The 19253-nt window shown below is 37.4% G+C and overlaps 1 protein-coding gene across 2 annotated transcripts in view; it reads right to left on the bottom strand.

Annotated features, from left to right (window-relative positions):
- The window catches only part of itga6a (integrin, alpha 6a), a 94932-nt gene that overhangs the window by 26673 nt on the left and 49006 nt on the right, over positions 1 to 19253 (bottom strand). For both annotated transcript variants that reach the window (XM_061971622.2, XM_061971621.2), the window contains exons 6-15: positions 16711 to 16924; positions 15157 to 15350; positions 14982 to 15076; positions 11787 to 11914; positions 9096 to 9185; positions 8967 to 9028; positions 8668 to 8837; positions 3758 to 3901; positions 3569 to 3684; positions 1740 to 1902 (exon numbers count right to left, since the gene is read on the bottom strand). In XM_061971622.2, the coding sequence (XP_061827606.2) occupies positions 1740 to 1902; positions 3569 to 3684; positions 3758 to 3901; positions 8668 to 8837; positions 8967 to 9028; positions 9096 to 9185; positions 11787 to 11914; positions 14982 to 15076; positions 15157 to 15350; positions 16711 to 16924 (1376 nt within the window). The remainder of the gene's footprint in view (positions 1 to 1739; positions 1903 to 3568; positions 3685 to 3757; positions 3902 to 8667; positions 8838 to 8966; positions 9029 to 9095; positions 9186 to 11786; positions 11915 to 14981; positions 15077 to 15156; positions 15351 to 16710; positions 16925 to 19253) is intronic.

Genomic DNA, 19253 nt, shown 5'->3' with positions numbered 1-19253 from the left:
ACTTTTACTTTCTTTTGATCCAACATATTAGACATATAATAGAAAATAAAACATATACAGTCATGACTTTAGGAGCCACTGTCTCATCCATGGCCAATATGACTAGAATTGATATTTCTATTTCATTTAGACATGTTTACCCTTGATGCCTTAAGCCAAAAATACATCCACCAAAGAGTGAAGCTCAATGTGGCGAGGGGCGACCGTAATAATTTAGAAAATAAGTAGGGATGTCCGATAATGGCTTTTTGCCGATATTGTCCAACTCTTTAATTATCGATACCGATATCAACCAATATATACAGTCGTGGAATTAACACATTATTATGCCTAATTTGTACAACCAGGTATGGTGAAGATAAGGTACTTTTTAAAAATGTTTATAAAATAGGATAAATAAATAAAAAATGTTTTCTTGAATAAAGAAAGTAAAACAATATAAAACAGTTACATAGAAACTAGTAATTAATGAAAATGAGTAAAATTAACTGTTAAAGGTTAGTACTATTAGTGGACCAGCAGCACGCACAATCATGTGTGCTTACGGACTGTATCCCTTGCAGACTGTATTGATATATATTGATATATAATGTAGGAACCAGAATATTAATAACAGAAAGAAACAACCCTTTTGTGTGAATGAGTGTAAATGGGGGAGGGAGGTTTTTTGGGTTGGTGCACTAATTGTAAGTGTATCTTGTGTTTTTTATGTTGATTTAATAAAAAAAATAAAATAAACGATACCGATAATAAAAAAACAAAAAACGACACTGATAATTTCCGATATTACATTTTAACGCATTTATCGGCATCGGCATCTCTAAAAATAAGTAATAGATACAATTTTAAATTAACTGAATCAAGCTTTGTGTGTTTATTTTATTTTATGAGTGGACATATTAAGATAATTATATAATTTGCTTTTCCTTTTTTTAGTATTGTATTTGATAAGCATTGAAGTTGAATGTCTACTGGTATGTTTTCTTAACGTCTACCCTAAGTATTGTAAGGCTTTGGGTTTGCTCTTTTTCTTTGAATAGCTTGTTTAACATCCTGTGTGATTTTTGTAAATGTAAAAAAAGTTATAGGAACTTTGAATAAATCATCATAATGATTAACTGATACTCGTTATTACAAGCAACTATAAGAAAACATGGTTAAAAGTCCACATTTTGTCATTTTTAATTATTATTAACTATAATGTGTGTATTTCTAACCTTTTAAGGCTCAAGCTGTTTACATGTTTTTTTACTTCTCTTTGCTATTTGGGCTTATTGGAACCTAATTAGAATAAAAACTAAGAATCATCTTTTGATATGATGTACTTTGTCCATATGTACACAAACGTGTACTTCATGTTTAGTGACATGTTAATTCTTACTTTTACACTTTTTTTCTCCAAATTCCATTGTATGTTGTACTCTTCTGACACCACCAGATGGCAGTATAAGTGTCCACATAAGCGGCCATAAGACCTCCAATTCAGTAGTGTACACAATTTTGGAAATAAGAGCTAAAAGGTGCTGTTCACGCATGTGGCCACTAAGCCTTTAATACAGAAAAGGACCTAATAGTGAAACTAATTTGTAAAAATAAAGATGGTTAATGCATTTTATTGCTCGAGAGCCCTACATTTTGCTGGACATCATTTATATATACAGTGAAGTCAAGGTCATATTTATGGGAATTGGACAAAGAAAAGATATAAAAGTAGATTTAGAATGACATCTCTGCGTTACCACGGCTCGATGTGAACGAACTCCCGAGTAAGAGAGCGCCTGCGGGAAGGAGCCCAACAGCTTGGCCTCGTAGGCGTCGTCGCCCTTCATGTTGCTGATGGTCAGCCGCACAGCCAAGTCCTTCCTCTCGTACTTCAGATGGAAGACGGGAACATTGTTCCTGCTGTGGACACACGGCAACGACAAGCACTAACTTTGGGGTCAACACGCCAACATGTGACATTTTTTCATATGGAACAACCAACATGTCGACACTTTCACAACCCACTAGACTAGGGGTGTGGAACTTGTTTTCATGGAGGGCCACATGGCAGTCATGGCTGCCCTCAGAGGGCCGCTTGTAACAATGAATGTAAGAATATAAAAGTATAATCGCCTCATTATATTATTGCCTTTGCATTTGGTTATTTGATTTTTGTACGTACAAATTGATGGATAAAGTTAAAGTACCAATGATTGTCACACACACACTGGGTGTGGCGAAATTATTCTCTGCATTTGAATCTGGACGCTAGCTGCTAGCTAGCGAGCCATAACTCAAAGCACCTCTTTCTGAGACTTCACCTTTTATTGTTACCGTATTTCCTTGAATTAGCGCCGGGGCGGTAATTAATTTAAAACCTCTTCTCACTCTGGCGCTTACCAAAGGCATGCGGTAAATTTAGGCCTGCGCTTTTAAATTTGAGTGTGATGTAAGGATACCATCATGAAAAGCACATTTAATAAAAAAAACGTTATTATGGTCTTACCTTTACTTATAAATGAAGTCCATGCGCTGCTCCTTCTGAACAAAAGCATCGATAACTTGTTTATAGAAGTCTTCCTTATCTTTTTTCAGTTTTAAAAGTCTCTATGGAGATCTTCCTTTAATTATTACCTCCTGCTTTGATTGAAAGTCCAGTTTAGAAAACTGTTTTATTTTAGATATGTAATCCTCCATGTTAAAAGTGCAAGCGAGAGGAAAAAATAAACGATCGCTGCTAACTGTTGCTGCTTGTTGTCACTTCTTCTGCAGCCGAGTAGTCGCAAGAAGGATCACTAGCGCCCTCTACCACCATGAGGCGGGTGTCATTTAATGACTCATATTTGACACACGCAGCTACGGTATATTAATAAAACATAGCTGCTTACTGTTCTTTTTAACATATTCAATAGCTTGGACCTTAAATCCTACTGAATAGCTCTTTATCTTCTTCCCTTTATGCGATTTTAAATGATTGAAATCAGCCTCCTCCATTTTGAAAATTATGACAGGTGAAGTGTCACTCGTGACGTGACAAGTTTGACCCGGCGGAAATTCTAGGCATGCGCTAATAAAAATAATATTTTGCGAAACGAGTTTGACCCAGCGGTAATGCTAAGCATGCGCTAATTATTTTGCGAAACGAGTTTGACCCGGCGATAATTCTAGGCAGGCGCATACTACTGTATATACCCGGCGGCAATTCAAGGAAATACGGTAGTTTTTAAGCCAAAACGCGTCCATTCTCCCTTTTCTGTCTACACACTGTGTCTGCTTGTAAGTACTGTGTGTGTGCACTGCCGAATATGCTCCTCTGCTCAAAAAACCAGCAATGTCATGATGTGACGGTGCGCCTTCATGCCCATTAAAAAAAAATAATTAAAAAAATTGGCAGCTCTGGATTAGACATTGGGGGAAAATGAGACTCCCTTAAAAGAGACAAAACTCCCATTACTACCAAATGTACAAATGTGATACCTACTGATCATTTCTTTATGCACTGTTTCCTTGTCGAGCCAACACTTTTGTTTGGCTTAAAAGAGCATTGTAATACTTTTAGATCATGAATGCTTTTATTGTTACTCACATTGGCAATGGCGAGTAAATGTCTTGATTGCTCTGCTTGTACATCAGTTTGTAGTCCATCCTCAAGTTACTGCGACACACGTGATCACTCCCACAGCCCTCCTTTACAAAATTCACCTAGAAGACGCGGAGAAACATTCATGCATGAATGGCTGTTACGACGACAATATTCCCAGGCTGGTTGTTCTACCTCAATGACGTCTTTACTGGGCAGAGAAGAATCTAAGATGGGCATCAGCTGGGGGAGGCCACTCTTTGACTTCTGACGCTTGGTACCAACTATTTGTGCAGACACCTCAATGGGAACACTTCGCATCTTGTCCTTGATATTGTCCTGGGAATATTGAAAACATATGCAATTTCATCTCAATAAGGTGGAATATTGTTCAAAAGTTATTTGATTTCAGGAGTTTGATTCTGACTTAGAGAGCAACTAAAGGCTCAGGAAGTTTTTGCAGTTCATTTGCTGATCAGAGTATGAAGCAGCAGTTTAATTTATCCACATTCTTGACAATTTTTGGGACAAAACATTTGGGTGTTTTATTAGTTTCTATTATTAAGAAATGCAGGGTAGAAATATTCAAGTCTTTGTCTTGTGAATCGATAAAATATAAGAGTTATACTTTTAAATTTAACTACTGAAATAAAATAACTTTTACTGAACTCAAATATTTTCTTAATATCTTATTTTATTTGGGTTGATTTTTTTAATTGAACTACCGAAATAAAATTCCCTTTCAAATATTTTATTTTATTCGGGCTTTTTTACTTGAACTACTGATATCAAATATTTTTTTAGATATTTTATTATTTTATTCAGGTTGTTTTTTTAATTGATCTACTGAAATCAAATATTTTCAAAATATTTTATTCTATTCAGATTGTTTTTAATTGAGCTACTGAAATAAAATATCTGTTCAAATATTTTATTTTGTTCAGGGTTTTTTAAACTAACTGCCACAATAAAATAACATTTAAAATATTGTATTTTATTCAGGCCTTTTTAATTAAACTACCGAACTCAAATATTTTCTTAATATTGTATTATGTTATTGGGGTTGTTTTTTTAATTGAACTACTGAAATAAAATTCCCTTTAAAATATTTTATTATTTTATTTAGGCTTTTTTACTTGAAGTACTGAAATCAAATATTTTTTTAAATATTTTATTATTTTATTCAGATTGTTTTTTTAATTGATCTACTGAAATCAAATATTTTCTAAATATTGTATTTTATTCAGATTGTTTTTAATTGAGCTACTGAAAAAAAATAACTGTTCAAATATGTTATTTTGTTCAGGGTTTTTTAAACGAACTACCACAATAAAATAACATTTAAAATATTTTATTATTTTATTCAGGCTTTTTTAATTGAACTACTGAACTCAAAAATTTTCTTAATATTTTATTTTATTCGGGTTGTTTTTATTTTAACTACTGAAATAAAATTCCCTTTCAAATATTTTATTATTCTTTTCATGCTTTTTTACTTGAACTAATATCAAATATTTTTTTAAGTATTTTATTATTTTATTCAGGTTGTTTTTTTAATTGATCTACTATAATCAAATATTGTCTAAATATTGTATTTTATTCAGATTGTTTTTTGATTGAGCTACTGTAATAAAATAACTTCAAATATTGTATTTTGTTCAGGGTTTTTTAAATGAACTTCCACGATAAAATATGTCAAATATTTTATTATTTTATTCAGACTTTTTTAATTGAACTACTGAAATCAAATATTTTTTAAATATTTTATTCAGGTTGTTTTTTTAATTGATCTACTGAAAGTAAATATGTTCTAAATATTGTATTATTTTATTCAGGTTGTTTCTTAATTAAACTACTTAAATAAAATAACTGTTCAAATATTTTTTTTAAATTTTGTTCAGGGTTTTTTAAATGAACTACCAAAAATAAAATACATTTTCAATGATTTAATGAGTTTTCTTTTCACAAATGCAAAGCAATTAGGACACCTAGATTAAAATGTACGAACATACAGAAATACAAAAATATATACATATAATTGTATTTTTCTTTATTTTTTCAGTATAATTATTTTTATGTGTAAAAAAACTAGAGCTGTCAAATTTAACAAATTAAGACATGTGATTAATCACAAAAAATGTATCACATTATTATGTATCAGCTAGACTAATTGCTCCATTTATTTTGACCGCACATGCTCCTTTTACTTTAACGGCGTCTGGTTACATTTTTGGGGGATATTTTAAAAAAATAAAATAAAGCATAATCTAAACATTTTGGGGCCTAAATTAGCATTGCCAAGCATAACAATGCTAAAATTAACTAAAAATATCAATACTACAGTAGTATTGGCCACCAGAGGAGACCAAACCAATCAGAATGCACTGTTCAGTATCTTGGCCAGTGATTGGCTCAGCCTCAGGTAGCGTTACTATTAGAGATGTCCGATAATGGCTTTTTTGCCGATATCCGATATTCCGATATTGTCCAACTGTTAATTACAGATTCCGATATCAACCGATACCGATATATTCAGTCGTGGAATTAACACTTTATTATGCCTAATTTTGTTGTGATGCCCCGCTGGATGCATTAAACAATGTAACAAGGTTTTCCAAAATAAATCAACTCGAGTTATGAAAAAAATGCCAACATGGCACTGTCATATTTATTATTGAAGTCACAAAGTGCATTTTCTTTTTTTAACATGCCTCAAAACAGCAGCTTGGAATTTGGGACATGCTCTCCCTGAGAGAGCATGAGGAGGTTGAGGTAGGCGGGATTGAGGTGTGGGGGTGGGGAGTAGGAGGTAGCGGGGGGTGTATATTGTAGCGTCTCGGAAGAGTTAGTGCTGCAAGGGGTTCTGGGTATTTGTTCTGTTGTGTTTATGTTGTGTTACGGTGCGGATGTTCTCCCGAAATGTGTTTGCCATTCTTGTTTGGTGTGGGTTCACAGTGTGGCGCATATTTGTAACAGTGTTAAAGTTGTTTATACGGCCACCCTCAGTGTGACCTGTATGGCTGTTGACCAAGTATGCTTGCATTCACTTGTGTGTGTGAAAAGCCGTAGATATTATGTGACTGGGCCGGCACGCAAAGGCAGTGCCTTTTAAGGTTTATTGGCGCTCTGTACTTCTACCTACGTCCGTGTACACAGCGGCGTTTTAAAAAGTCATACATTTTACTTTTTGAATACCGATAATTTCCGATATCACATTATAAAGCATTTATCGGCCGATGATATCGGCAGGCCGATATTATCGGACATCTCTAATTACTATATGTGATTAAAAGAGTGTAAAGGTGTTATTTCATGTCTTGAGTGCTCTTTTAATGTTGAAAAACTTGTTTAGAAGGTTGTTTTTATATAAATAATCACGATTAATCATGATTCAAAAGTGTGATTCATCTGATTAGGAAAATGTATAATTTGACAGCACTAATTAAAAAAAATGGTATTGTATTTTTTGATACTCGTCGGTTCTTCCCCTTGTAGTCATAAACGTTCTCACTCTTCTGAGAAGACATTTTAGAGGGATTTGAGCGTGGGACCGTGGGAATTGTTGCCCATTCATCCACAGCGGCATCTGTGAGGTCATAGGTCACTGCTTTGTGCACTGTGTCAGAGTCATGCTGGAACAGCAAACTGCTTTTCCCAAGCCACGGACTTGGAATAAATGTCCAAAAAGGTCTTGCTCAAATGGATCATTAACATCAAAAGTTCAATCTCAACCCTGATTGATGATTAATTAAAGGAGCCATATGTAACAAGTTCATGTCAAGTCATCATTAACTGATATGTCAAAAGGCATTAATAAATCATCTTCTTTTCCAATACCTCTATAAGTGATAACAGTAGTTCAGCCGGGATACGCTCACTTCAAAATTAGATTTACAGCCCCAAAATCTTGTTATTGTTTTAATTTTGATGCCCCGCCCTCCACCGTTTGACCAATTAGAAAGTCAGTGAGTGTGTCACATCCAGGTTGCCAGTTACGCACCGCCATCTTTGTCTGGCTACTGCCACTGGTAAAGTTACTAAACATGTCAGACCTTAGTACATCCAAAAGGCCTCGTTACGATTCTCACAAAGCCAGGAACAAAAACTAGGATAGGTATCGGGGATGCCTTTTGAAAGATGGAGACGATTGAAGGCGGAGAAGATTTTTTTTCATCTGACGCCAAACTTGCTAATTTCCTCCTTGATCGGTAAGTCAGGCATTTACCTTTTCTTATTACTTGTAATAAATGGAAATGGACATTTCGTATGTAAACTATATTGTCCAATACAGTCAATGATCTTGTCTAACAAAGCCCGGTCGATGACACATGGACATACAGTCTAACAGGGGAAATATATGCCCGTTAGCCCGTTTGTTGATGTGTCATCCAACTGAAAGGGCAAAATATATTTTCGACAAATACAACCTATGTGGATATGGGTAGTGTCAGTGCCTATTTCCTTCTCAATATGCTGAGGAAATGGATTCCAACATTAGCACGGCTGTCATGGCAATGTGAAACGTATGGAGACAGCCAAATCACATTATTAAATAATTCCTTTGCATATTATGGACTACATGTACCAAGTTATATGGCAATCTGGAACGTTTGAAACAGTTGCCTATAGGCATACCTTGGTAAAATGTCTCCTAGTTTTGGGCGTACATGAGGCTGCTTATTTTCACCAGTGTAACCATTGCTAGCGTTGGTTTTAGTCCTTGTTTTCTGATAGTACTGACCATAACTATATGATTGCCATTTGTTGTGATATTGTATGCAGGCATGACATACTTCTGCCTAGAAATATCCAAATTTCTGTGTAAAATATGTTGGTTAGAGATTTGTTATTGACAAAACGCTTGTCTATTCAGCTATTATGGTCCCAGCACCTAGTGAGAGGCAGTGGAAGTTTGAAGTTCCTTGGAGTAGCCCAGTCCATGGAGCTGGATTCGGTTGTGTATCTGGCTACCTCAGTCAGGGAGACGGGGAGAGGGCTACAGAATTTTGACTGTGATTGCAGAATCATTTCTGGCCAGATTATTACATACTTTAAAGTCTAATAATTTTAGCCATGTTATGTAAAGCACTTATTACTTATTTCACCTTTAACTTGGCTTTTATCTTGATGCACGTTTCCTGTTTCTGCCCTCGCAGATCCAAGGTACCATTCAACTGATGTTCCGTGTCAGAGTGGGATTTGTTCAGGAAAACCACTCTGGACAATAATCCTTGTTTCCTGTGGTCTCCGTCCGCCTCCACAGAATAGCTGATAGCTGCAGAAGAGGAAGGAACAACAGGGAAAAAAGAAAAACCCAACACGCTTGGTTCAAATCTACAAGTAAATAGAAATATAAGTACAAATATTTAAATAATATAAACAAGTCATAACCGTATTTACTTACTCAGTCTTGGATTGTAGGACGTCGGGTTTGCTTTGTAGCTGAAGCAAGCATCTACAGTGAAGCTGCAGACAGAACATAGATTTATGATCACTAATCATAATTACATGCTCATAATGCTGGAATATTTACCAAATGTTGTTTCCGCAGTTCTTTATTGTCAGGTCAATCTCCCGAGGGGATATTTGGACATTTCGGTGGATACTAATGACTGGTCTTGCCCTGAAAAAAAAAAAAAAAAAAGAAGTAGCTTATAGTGAATTTCACTCCTCAAAAAAACTAAATAAATGTACAACATTAATTACAACGTACCAGTGGTGGGCCGTGCGTTTCCCACCTAGGCCTTCAGTGATATCCTACTTAGTCCGACTTCAATAACTACCTCTCAAAATACAATCATTTATGTCACCACATGACCACGGCTTGAACAATACTATACAGAAACTTTCGCACTACTGAGCATTGAAGCACATCAATTTGTCACTAGTATACAAAACGGGCTATTTTTCGGCGCATTTAAAAACCAATAAGCCCGCATCAGACGTGGTACTGTCAAAACTAAAATAATTGTAAGAAAACATGTTGAATGTGAAAAAATATATTTGAACTTACAATTTGTAACGGCCATTTGATGCCGTGTAAGCCATTGGTACCGCTCGTAGTTGGTTGAGTCGAGTGGAAGTGGCAGGCAAACCATTTCAACGACAGCTTAACTCGTTTCCGGGGTCGGCCGACCTCGTTTCACAAGATCTAGTCTCTCTTTAAATATCCTTCTTGAAAATGGCCTTGCAAATATATATCTGCCACCTAATCAACATTTTGCTCTGCTTCTTTGTTGGTTAAAAAAGTGAGTACCGCTGATTTCTCCGCTGGCCGGGTATGGCTCCGGTGCTACTTTCTGCTTTCGTAAATCACAACTTAATTATTTCTGTCTTGCCTCTGGTGAGGGCGGTCACATTTTTCTCCGCTCCCTCCTTCCCTGCTTGGTTTCTTCATGTCCTTGTCCTGTCTGAACTTTTTTGAAGCCTCTTTCTTTGCGCTGTCCTCAAATCTAAACACCAAACATGGATATGATCAGCTGGACTCTCGACGCAATTGACAAAGTCTTTTCGACAAGGAAAAGAGGTTCGGGATGAAACCATTGCTGCGGGGTACGTGAGAGACTCCTGGGATAAATGGAGAATCATGTGCCTCTCAGTCCTTTCCATCGAGGACGTGGAAGACATCTACCTATTTGGAACCGTGATCGCGGGGCACCTGCTGATTGGGCTGGGCATTGCTCTGGTGTATCGTCAAATTCGGAAGGCGATGGCAGCCACTCAAAGAGCCCAACGGCTGTTCATCGCAATGGAAGGATATGGGTCAGGCTGTGGGAACACAGGCTGTGGGAACACAGACTGTGGCGATTTCTGATTCGAATCGCAAAATGGATCTCATCATAGAGAAGCTTGCTGAGAAGGAATAATTAAATTGAATTTGAGAGAACCAGCACAAACACAGAGGAGGAATGTCATTGTTTTGACTGCTTGAAAAAAACTTCTTAATCTACGATTTGACTCCCTCGAATGGCCTTGACGCTATCAGGAACAGGCTGTTCTGGAAAAACTCCCCTGAGGACTCCTCAACGATGGACGCTTTTGACCTTCTTTGTTTTCAATAACACTTGGTGTCGAACTTTGAGATCGGCCCCAGTCCACAAAAACATTTCAACATCTCACCCAAGTTAATTGGGCATACATGCACGCACCCGCCCCTCCCCCAATCAACGCCTTCACCACTGCTTAATTCCTCTTCGGGGTTGTGGACGGCTGAGTAGCGCTTTATAGCGGCAGCCGGCCTCCAGGGCCCCAAATCCCCCCCCCCCCCCCCCCCCCCCCCCCCATGTTGCGAGTTGTTGTGATTACATGTATCATGTTTATGTGTGCTATGCTATGTGAGGTTTTTACCTTGGACTCAGTCTGGACCCCTCCCGAGGGTCCAGCCTTAGACTGATACTTTTTTTACTCTTCCCCCTTTCCCAATGTCACATTTTCCCCACCTTTTTTAAGGAGCGCTGTAAGTGGCTGACCCGTTGGCGGTCCCGTCTTGTCCCCTTGTAACGTATGTTTACTCTTAGTGGGACTGTGCCGATCTTGAATCTTTCTTAAGATTGGATACTTGGGAGTGACAAGTGAGTATCCAATCACAGACACGTTCAACATAAGGCTACCTAGATGGGCTACCGTCAACAACTCGTGACCTGATCGCAACTGTCTGTTAACTGAACGTCCTTTGTCCGTTTACACCGCACAGCCGCCGCTCATGTTGATTCAGAAGGCCTCCGGCAGAATTCACACAGCGCTGGCGACAAGCTAGCCGAATTCTGATTGGATAAAATCTCTAACTTAAAAACAGCAACACTGGAGCCTAATATGACATGAAGTGAATATGATAATATGAAAATTATTGTATGCATAAATATATGACTATACATATTATTGTAATAGGTCAAATAAAAAAATGATAACAGATCAAACAAGCAGGGCTCCTTTTTAATAAGCACTTTTTGTACCCTAAATATAAGCCTTGCACTCTCTGCAGTTGGGTAAATAAAGGTTCTCCAATGGCCTCCAAAAAAACCCGGAAATGCAGAAAAAACAGACCAACCATTTTCTTCCCATCAATTGTATTCCATGTTCTAATGTCGATCTGGACATCGTATTTAATGACATCTACATCCTTCATTTTTTACAAAATCCAATTGATGACTTTTAAAGCTTTTTAACGACTCGTGCAAACCCGGCATTTGAAGGAATTCAGCCTCATAAGAGAGGAACTACAAACCTGTAAACGAGTGCTGAGTCTGACAGAGAGCCAACAGCCAGGTCGGGATAAGAGTTGCTGTCCAGGTCCATGTTCCCTGCCAGAGAATAGCCAAAAAGTCCAATATTGTGTTCTTTTCCAAAAAGGATCTGCAACAAAACAGAGGGACAAGGAGAAGTCATTTCAATAACAATGTCAAGAATACATCACAATCCATTACCAAAGTAGTCCAATAACAATTCAAATACCGAATAGTAATGGGAATTCCGTCTCTTTTGGCTTCAGAACATTTTGACTTGCGTTGAGTAAAATGATGACTTTTATTATAATACTGCCAGCATTCTACGTTTTTCTTGTCAAATTGTCACCTTTTTTCTTGTGAAATTCCAACTCATTTTTCACAACAAGCTTTCTTATAGAATTGATATGGCTTTATTAATAAACTTAACATGACTTAACATATACAGTACAGGCCAAACGGTTGGACACACCTTCTCATTCAATCTTTATTTTCATGACTATTTACATTGTAGATTGTCACATCAAAACTATGAATGAACACATGTGGAGTTATTTACTTAACAAAAAAAGGTGAAATAACTGAATACATGTTTATATTCTAGTTTCTTCAAAATAGCCACCCTTTGCTCTGATAACTGCTTTGCACACTCTTGGCATTCTCTCCAATTGAAATGCGCCCCCTTTGGCCAAAATTAATTTAAAAAAAAATAAAAATATGCATATAGACTGTAATAACTTGAAGTAAATAATGAAGATTAAAAACCAATTACAAACAAAAAAATTCAACAACAAAAAATACATGATGTAAAAGCAGTCTTTTCCTCACAATGTGTCGACTTTTTCTCATAAAATTGGGAACAATTTCTCATATTCTTTCTGTATCTGTAATATTGCAATATTTTCTTGTAAAATTATTACTTTTTTAATGCAAAATGGTGACATTTATCATAAAATTCTGACTTTTATCACAATATTGCCATTTTTTTGTTGTTCTTGTATAACGGTGACATTTTTTGAGTAAAATGATTTTTGTCATAATTTTGCCAAGTGAAGTTTCGATTATAAGATTGCCAACATTTTTAAGTTTTCTTATAAAATTGTGACTTTTGTCGAGTAAAATTACGACTCTTTTCATAAAATTGCCAACATTTTAGGCTTTTCTTGTAAAATTGCGACTGTTATTGAGTAAAATTCCAACTTTTACCATAATATTGCACAAATGTTCAGTTTTTATTGTAATATTTTGACTTACGTTGAGTAAAATGACAACTTTAATTATAATACTGCCAACATTCTACGTTTTTCTTGTGAAATTGTGACCTTTTTTCTTGTGAAATTCCAACTCATTTTTCACAACAAGCTTTCTTATAGAATTGATATGGCTTTATTAATAAACTTAACATGACTCAACATATACAGTACAGGCCAAAAGTTTGAACACACCTTCTCATTCAATCTTTATTTTCATGACTATTTACATTGTAGATTGTCACATCAAAACTATAAATGAACACACGTGGAGTTATGTACTTAACAACAAAAAAGGTGAAATAACTGAAAACATGTTTTATATTCTAGTTTCTTCAAAATAGCCACCCTTTGCTCTGATTACTGCTTTGCACACTCTTGGCATTCTCCCCAATTGAAATGCGCCCCCTTTAGCCAAAATTAATTTTTTTTTAAATAAATAAATATGCATATAGACTGTAATAACTTGAAGTAAATAATAAAGATTAAAAACCAATTACAAACAAAAAACTTCAACAACAAAAAATTAGGAATGTCCGATAATGGCTTTTTGCCGATATCCGATATTCCGATATTGTCCAACTCTTTAATTACCGATACCGATATCAACCGATATATACAGTCGTGGAATTAACACATTATTATGCCTAATTTGGACAACCAGGTATGGTGAAGATAAGGTACTTTAAAAAAAAATTAATAAAATAAAATAAGATAAATAAATTAAAAACATTTTCTTGAATAAATAAGAAAGTAAAACAATATAAAAGCAGTTACATAGAAACTAGTAATTAATGAAAATGAGTAAAATTAACTGTTAAAGGTTAGTACTATTAGTGGACCAGCAGCACGCACAATCATGTGTGCTTACGGACTGTATCCCTTGCAGACTGTATTGATATATATTGATATATAATGTAGGAACTAGAATATTAATAACCGAAAGAAACAACCCTTTTGTGTGAATGAGTGTATGGGGGAGGGAGGTTTTTTGGGTTGGTGCACTAATTGTAAGTGTATCTTGTGTTTTTTATGTTGATTTAATTAAAAAATAAAAAATAAAAAAAATAAATGATACCGATAATAAAAAACCCGATACCGATAATATCCGATATTACGTTTTAACGCATTTATCATCTCTACAAAAAATACATAAAGTAAAAGCAGTCTTTTCCTCACAATGTGTCGACTTTTTTCTTATAAAATTGGGAACAATTTCTCATATTCTTTCTGTTTCTGTAATATTGCAATATTTTCTTGTAAAATTATTACTTTTTAATGTAAAATCAAATGACATTTGTCATAAAATTCTGACTTTTATCACAATATTCTTATAAAATTGTGACTTTTGTCGAGTAAAATTACAACTCTTTTCATAAAATTGCCAACATTTTAGGCTTTTGTTGTAAAATTGCGACTGTTATTGAGTAAAATTCCAACTTTTATCACAATATTGCACACATGTTCAGCTTTTCTTGTAACATTTTGACTTGCGTTGAGTAAAATTAAGACTTTTATTATAATACTGCCAAAACTACATTTTTCTTGTGAAATTGTGACTTTTTTTTCTTGTGAAATTCCAACTTATTTTTCACAACAAGCTTTCTTATATTTGCAAAGTATATATATATTATTAAGGTTGTAAATACAAATCTTTATATATCTAGAAAGGGTGGTCCTAAAGAGGTAGGGACTTTTTCTCAGGTCTCAGAAAGGTAAGAAATACACATTGTGTGTGTGTGTGTGTGTGTGTGTGTGTGTGTGTGTGTGTGGGTGTGTGTGGGTGTGGGTGTGTTTTAGGTAAATCACTTTGTGTTTGCCATTTGCCTGTGTATAAAATGCTATATAAATACATTTTGATGTGATTTGAAACATGATGTTTTCTAAAAACAGTTTTTTCCATACTGTAGCTTTAACTGCATTGGCCAAGTCTTAATAAAAAACCACCTGAGCAGCGCTGGTGGCGAGTCCCCTTGCAGAGCCGTGGTAAATGTAGACCTTTCCGGAACCGCCATCGTCATAGGGCGCTCCGATGGCGATGTCTGTTCGAGAAGAAAACAACTAACTTAGCAACGAGCCAAGTTAGCAAAAAATGGGAAAGAAAAAGCAGCAGTTCAATGACCTTCATAAGAGTCTTGATTGACATCTCCAATGTTTTCCACCGCCAGACCAAACATGGAGTCTCTGGTGCCGTTTAATCGGAGAGGAGTGACACCCCCCCATCGTCCCGCCTGGTTGATGTAAACGTAAACTGCCCCTCCGACGTCTTTGTCCTTCATGTAGAACTGAGGCGCTCCCACTACGATGTCCTGCCACCTGTAATCAAATGAATCATTAAAGGCCTACTGAAACCCACTACTACCGACCACGCAGTCTGATAGTTTATATACCAATGATGAAATCTTAACATTGCAACACATGCCAATATGGCCGTTAGCTTACTAAAGTGCAATTTTAAATTTCGCGCGAAATATCCTGCTGAAAACGTCTCGGTATGATAACGCCTGCGCGTGACGTCACGGATTGTAGAGGACATTTTGGGACAGCATGGTGGCCAGCTATTAAGTCGTCTGTTTTCATCGCAAAATTCCACAGTATTCTGGACATCTGTGTTGGTGAATCTTTTGCAATTTGTTCAATGAACAATGGAGCAAAGAAGAAAGCTGTAGGTGTGAAGCGGTGTATTGCGGCAGGTGTTGTGCCGTATAACGCACCCCCGCCATAGAATGCACCCCCTGACTGTTGTGCCGGATAACACAGCCGGTGTTTCATTGTTTACATTCCCGAAAGATGACAGTCAAGCTTTACCATTGGCCTGTGGAGAACTGGGACAACAGAGACTCTTACCAGGAGGACTTTGAGTTGGATGCGCAGACACGGTACCGTGAGTACGCATGCAGCTGCGGCTTCCAAACATTTGATCGATTTCCCATACGTGCGTGCCGCTATGTGCATGTCACGTACGTAACTTTGGGGACTTTGGGGAAATATATGTGCTGTATGAACTTTGGGGAGGTGAATGGTACTTTGGGCTGTGGGATTGAGTGTGTTGTGCAGGTGTTTGAGTTGTATTGGCGGGTTATATGGACGGGAGGGGGGAGGTGTTTGTTATGCGGGATTAATTTGTGGCATATTAAATATAAGCCTGGTTGTGTTGTGGCTAATAGAGTATATATATGTCTTGTGTTTATTTACTGTTTTAGTCATTCCCAGCTGAATATCAGGTCCCATCCGCCTCAGGCTCTCACAGCATCTTCCCTATCTGAATCGCTCCCACTGCCCTCTAGTCCTTCACTCTCACTTTCCTCATCCACGAATCCTTCATCCTCGCTCAAATTAATGGGGAAATCGTTGCTTTCTCGGTCCGAATCGCTCTCGCTGCTGGTGGCCATGATTGTAAACAATGTGCAGATGTGAGGAGCTCCACAACCTGTGACGTCACGCTACTCGTCTGCTACTTCTGGTACAGGCAAGGCTTTTTTATCAGCGACCAAAAGTTGCGAGTTTTATCGTCGATGTTCTCTACTAAATCCTTTCAGCAAAAATATGGCAATATCGCGAAATGATCAAGTATGACACACAGAATGGACCTGCTATCCCCGTTTAAATAAGAAAATCGCATTTCAGTAGGCCTTTAAACAGATGTGACTTCTTTCCCAACCACAATTTGACGCACCCGTCCCCGTTGAGGTCGACCACGGCCACGTCGTATCCGAAGGAGGACGCCAGCCCGGGCCCGTACAGCGTGTGCTCCACGGCCAGTCGGGACGAGGCGTCGTTCTCCTTCCTCAGCAGCAGCACAGCTCCACTGTGATTGGCTCTGGGTGCTCCGGCCACCACCGTTAGGCCACGCCTCCTGGTGATGCTGTGACCCGAGTCCAGGGAGAATCCTGAAATCACCCAGGTGTTGATGTGGGAGTAGAGCCCAACCAGATCCAGAAAGCATTGACAATGATGTACCTTATTTTTCAGACTATAAGGCGCACTTAAAATCCTTTCATTTTCTCAAAACTCCACAGTGCGCCTTATAACCCGGTGTGGAATAATTTTGGTTGTGTTTACCAACCTTGAAGCTATTTTATTTGGTACATGGTAAAATGGTACGTGTGACCAGTAGATGGCAGTCATACATAAGAGATACGTGTCGACTGCAATATGACTCAAGTAAAGTTAAAGTACCAATGACTGTCACACATGACTGGCGAAATTATTCTCTGGATTTGACCCATCACCCTTGATCACCCCCTGGGAGGTGAGGGGAGCAGTGAGCAACAGCGGTGGCCGCGCCCGGGAATCATTTTTGGTGATTTAACCCCCAATTCCAACCCTTGATGCTGAGTGTCAAGCAGGGAGGTAATGGCTCCCATTTTTATAGTCTTTGGTATGACTCGGCCGGGGTTTGAACTCACAGCCTACCCATCTCAGGGTGGACACACAGTAAACAACACCAAAATGTTATATGTTCCATTGAAAATTTAGAAAATGACACACAGGTGTTTGAAAATCTATTAAAATGTTTTAGTAGAACTTTGGTAAGCTATGAAGCCACACCGCTTGATGGATTGTACTGTGCTTCAACATATAAGTATTATTATGCTGTGTGTATAAGGTAAGACATATTATCTGCCGTTTTGTTTCGCGATATTATGCAACTTTTCTTACCTTCTGGTACCTGCTGATCTGTATTTGGGATCTGCATAAATCCTGAAAAATTACGCGCTTCCGCCTTTGTAATCCGTGCCGACAACGTAGTCGATAATCTTCTTCTTTTTCTCTATCTTCTTGTTATGTGACTTTCATCCTCCACTGTTGCCATTTCTAATATAAAGTAGTGTAAAGTTCTTACTTATATCTGTCAGTAAACTCACCATAAAAGTGCTAAAACATACCGATGTAGTGAGTTTACATTATTCACCCAAGGAACTTTAGTTATTAGAGAGTTCTGGTGGGGACACATTTCGGGTGTTGTTGTTGCACTAGTGAGCCACGGATGAGGAGATGCTGCTCCGTTATTGATTGAAGTAAAGTCTGAATGTCATTAAAACAGTTAGCGCCATCTTTTGATGGCGCTAACAAAGATGACGGGGGGAAAACGCTGTCCAAGTGGAGGCACGTAAATAAGAGCGCCCACAAAACGGCGCATCCTGAAGAGACTGTCAGAAAGCGACTTGAAGATGATGTGTAAAACATCATCTATGCCAGTGTTTTTCAACCTTTTTTGAGCAAAGGCACATATTTTGCGTAGACAAAAAGTGGAGGCACACCACCAGCAGAAATCATTAAAAAACGAAACTCAGTTGACAGTAAAAAGTCGTTGTCACAATTGTTGGATATGACTTTAAAGCATAACCAAGCATGCATCACTATAGCTCTTGTCTCAAAGTAGGTGTACTGTCACCACCTGTTACATCACACCCTGACTTATTTGGACTTTTTTGCTGTTTTCCTGTGTGTAGTGTTTTAGTTCTTGTCTTGCGCTCCGATTTTGGTGGCTTTTTCTCTTTTTTTGGTATTTTCCTGTAGCAGTTTCATGTCTGCCTTTGAGCGATATTTCCCGCATCTTCTTTATTTTAGCAATCAAGAATATTTCAGTTGTTTTTATCCTTCTTTGTGGGGACATTGTCGATTGTCATGTCATGTTGGGATGTACTTTGTGGACGCCGTCTTTGCTCCACAGTAAGTCTTTGCTGTCGTCCAGCATTCTGTTTTTGTTTACTTTGTAGCCAGTTCAGGTTTAGTTTCGTTCTGCATAGCCTTCCCTAAGCTTCAATTACTTTTCTTAGGGGCACTCACCTTTTGTTTATTTTTGGTTTAAGCATTAGACACAATTTTACCTGCACACTGCCTCCCGCTGTTTCCGACATCTACAAAGCAATTAGCTACCGGCTGTCACCTACTGATATGGAAGAGTATTACACGGTAACTCTCCAATTGCGTTGTTCTTTGAACCTGTTCACTGTAATAATGACAAATAAAACTCTATTCTATTCTATAATTTGCAGACTATAATTAATTACTGGTTTGCAAAATATATTTTTTACCCAAATAGGTGCAATTAGCTCATCTCCCAGGGCACACCAGACTGTATTTCACGGCACACCAGAGTGCCGCGGCACAGTGGTTGAAAAACACTGATCTATGCAACGTTTTGAGCAAAGAACCACCATTACATGTTATGTAGACCACAAGGAATTATTTTACTTTTAGAAAATAATCATA

This window comes from Nerophis lumbriciformis, linkage group LG13 (assembly GCF_033978685.3).
Source record: "Nerophis lumbriciformis linkage group LG13, RoL_Nlum_v2.1, whole genome shotgun sequence".
In the NCBI taxonomy this organism is placed as follows: Eukaryota; Metazoa; Chordata; class Actinopteri; order Syngnathiformes; family Syngnathidae; genus Nerophis; species Nerophis lumbriciformis.
The sequence above is the reverse complement of the archived record's forward strand: the minus strand, read 5'-3'. Positions and strand labels throughout refer to the sequence as shown.